The sequence below is a fragment of the Palaemon carinicauda genome, chromosome 34, assembly GCF_036898095.1.
Source record: "Palaemon carinicauda isolate YSFRI2023 chromosome 34, ASM3689809v2, whole genome shotgun sequence".
In the NCBI taxonomy this organism is placed as follows: Eukaryota; Metazoa; Arthropoda; class Malacostraca; order Decapoda; family Palaemonidae; genus Palaemon; species Palaemon carinicauda.
Genome location: NC_090758.1, coordinates 55,942,187 through 55,944,686, shown reverse-complemented (window position 1 = coordinate 55,944,686; position 2,500 = coordinate 55,942,187). Strand labels below are relative to the sequence as shown.

At 35.7% G+C, this 2,500-nt stretch overlaps 1 protein-coding gene across 1 annotated transcript in view; it reads right to left on the bottom strand.

Moving 5' to 3' along the window:
- The window catches only part of LOC137626947 (neuroligin-4, X-linked-like), a 12,288-nt gene that overhangs the window by 4,061 nt on the left and 5,727 nt on the right, over positions 1 to 2,500 (bottom strand). Inside the window, exons 6-7 of the mRNA XM_068357932.1 lie at positions 2,170 to 2,364; positions 1,738 to 1,895 (exon numbers count right to left, since the gene is read on the bottom strand). Coding sequence (XP_068214033.1) covers positions 1,738 to 1,895; positions 2,170 to 2,364 — 353 coding nt within the window. The remainder of the gene's footprint in view (positions 1 to 1,737; positions 1,896 to 2,169; positions 2,365 to 2,500) is intronic.

Here is a 2,500-nt window from a genome sequence, read left to right as displayed (position 1 = left end):
GATCACTATCTCTTCAATTCTCGAATCAGCCATCCTTACTCTCTTCGCTTCTTTCCAAAACTACTTCTTATTCTCCTCATATGATCTACCCAGTCCCTGACCCTACCTCAGGTCAGCCACCCTCTTTGCCTTAGTTACCTTGCACTTTACTTCCACACTTTTCTCTCTATATCTTTCATACTTCTCTATACTATTATTCTGCAGCCATTCTTCAAATGCCCTCTTCTTCTCTTCGCCTTTTATCTTCACTTCTTCATTCCACTATTCACTACCCTTTCTCATGCTGCCTCCAACAAACTTCTAGCCACACATATCACATGCATTACCAACAAAATTTTCTTACACTAACTTCCACTCCTCCTCTAAAGTACCAGTTTCTCTTACTTTCACTCAGTCTTATGTCATTTTCAACCTTTCTTGATATTCACTTTTTACCTCCGGTTTTATTAACTTGTCAACTCTCACTAACTTACTTTTACATCCCCCACTCTATTCCCCTACTCTTTTGATACAATTAATTTTCCTTCCACCAAAAGATGATCAGATATACCGTTAGCCATACCCTTAAACATGTGCACGTCTTTCAATCTTCCAAACATTCTTTTAGTTATCAACACATAATCCATTAAAGCCCTATCTACCACTCTTCCATTTGCCACTCTTACCCATGTATACTCGTTTTTATCTATCTTTTAGAAATAGATAGAACTTATCACCATCTCTTGCTCAACTCACATATCTACCAGTCTCTCACCACTCTCATTTTCACCTGGTACGTCAAACTTCCCAATGACACCTTGTACCTATTCAGCGCCCACTCTAGCATTTAAGTCCCCAATGATAACTGCATAATTCCTTATACTGAGTCTTTCTACATACCTAGTTAATTCATTCCACAACTCTTTCCGTTCTTCTTCACTTTTCTCATAACCTGGCTCATATGCACTAACAAAAGCCAAACATTCCCTACTAACCTAACCCTTACCCACATTAACCTAGAGGATATCTCCTTCCATTCCACTACTTCACCTGCCATCCAATCACTCAGCAATAAAGCCACACCCTCTCTTGCTCTTCCCCTTTAAATCCAAGACACTCTACCAGTCACTTCACCAAACATCACTTCACCCTTCCCTTTTATCTTTGTCTCACACTAAGCCAATATATCCATCCGTCTCTTCCTAAACATACCTCCAATCTTGCATCTTTTACTCTCTATCATTCTACATCCACGCACATTCAGACACCGCAAAATTCCAGCTCCACCTCTTTGATGTCTCACAGGTGTATATAATACAGGAGAGGGGGTTCCGAGCACACTTGTCCCATCCCTTTTAGTCGCCCCTTACGGCACGCAGGGATACAGTGGCACTTTTCTAATTGTTGTTATGCCACCGCGGCCACATATATATCAATCTATAAATTTGTGTGTAAATGTTATTGCAGACACTAAATAACTTATAGTTACTTTTTAAAAGCTATTATGTTTGTAAATCAGTGTTTAGATTTAATTCTAAAAACTGAATAAACGTAATATAATTATTAGGATGCAATGAAGTGAAATATTCTACCTATTCATATTAAGATAATGAATATGTTATTAAGCATTAAATGATTTACTTTCCATTTAAAATTACATATATTTATAACATTGTACATTATAATTACGTGAACTACTGTTTAAAGAACTTAACAATAAAACATGAATCAATATCAAAATCAACTGAATCTCCTCACCCTAATTTGATGAAATTACTCCACATTGATATGAAGGATTTGCTGAGTGTGACATCCATCTTAGTGAAGTTGTAACTTGAGGCCAAAGGTCCAAGAGCGCCCAGAGGACCACCAAAGACGTACGCCAGATCCTTCAGGAGAAGACTCTCCTTTCCAGACTTTGGGAAAGATAATCAAATTAAATTTAAAGTTTTATTGTAGTAATTACTGAATTGAATAATAATGATTTAAATGAAAAGGGTGTATAAAATTCTATTTATATCATGATTCTTTTATCGGTATTTATTATTTTATATTTTCATAAATTTAATTTGCAAGATTTAGATACATACATCTCTAATCTATGGATGGTATTCAATAAGTTTCTGTAGATTATTAAAGATTCTCATTTATGAAATATACCATATATCTAATCTATCCATATCGACGTACATCTGAATCTTCTTCCTCCAAGACGTAGAGATAAGATGATCGGGAAGTCGTGTAGAGCTTCTTGGTAAGATCTATCATCGGCGAGACAATATTTGCATCGTGAAGGCCTTGGCCGGTTGAGTCCCTGATGCTGATTGGTTGATGGAGGGATCTCGACCAATCAGTGTACTCGGCTGTGATGGCTAACATTATTTCCTGTGGGGAGATGAAAATAATCTTATGAGGTTCACTTTTATTCAATAGATAGTTTATATATGTGTGTAGCCAAGGTAATAATAATAATAATAATAATAATAATAATAATAATAATAATAATAATAATAATAATAAT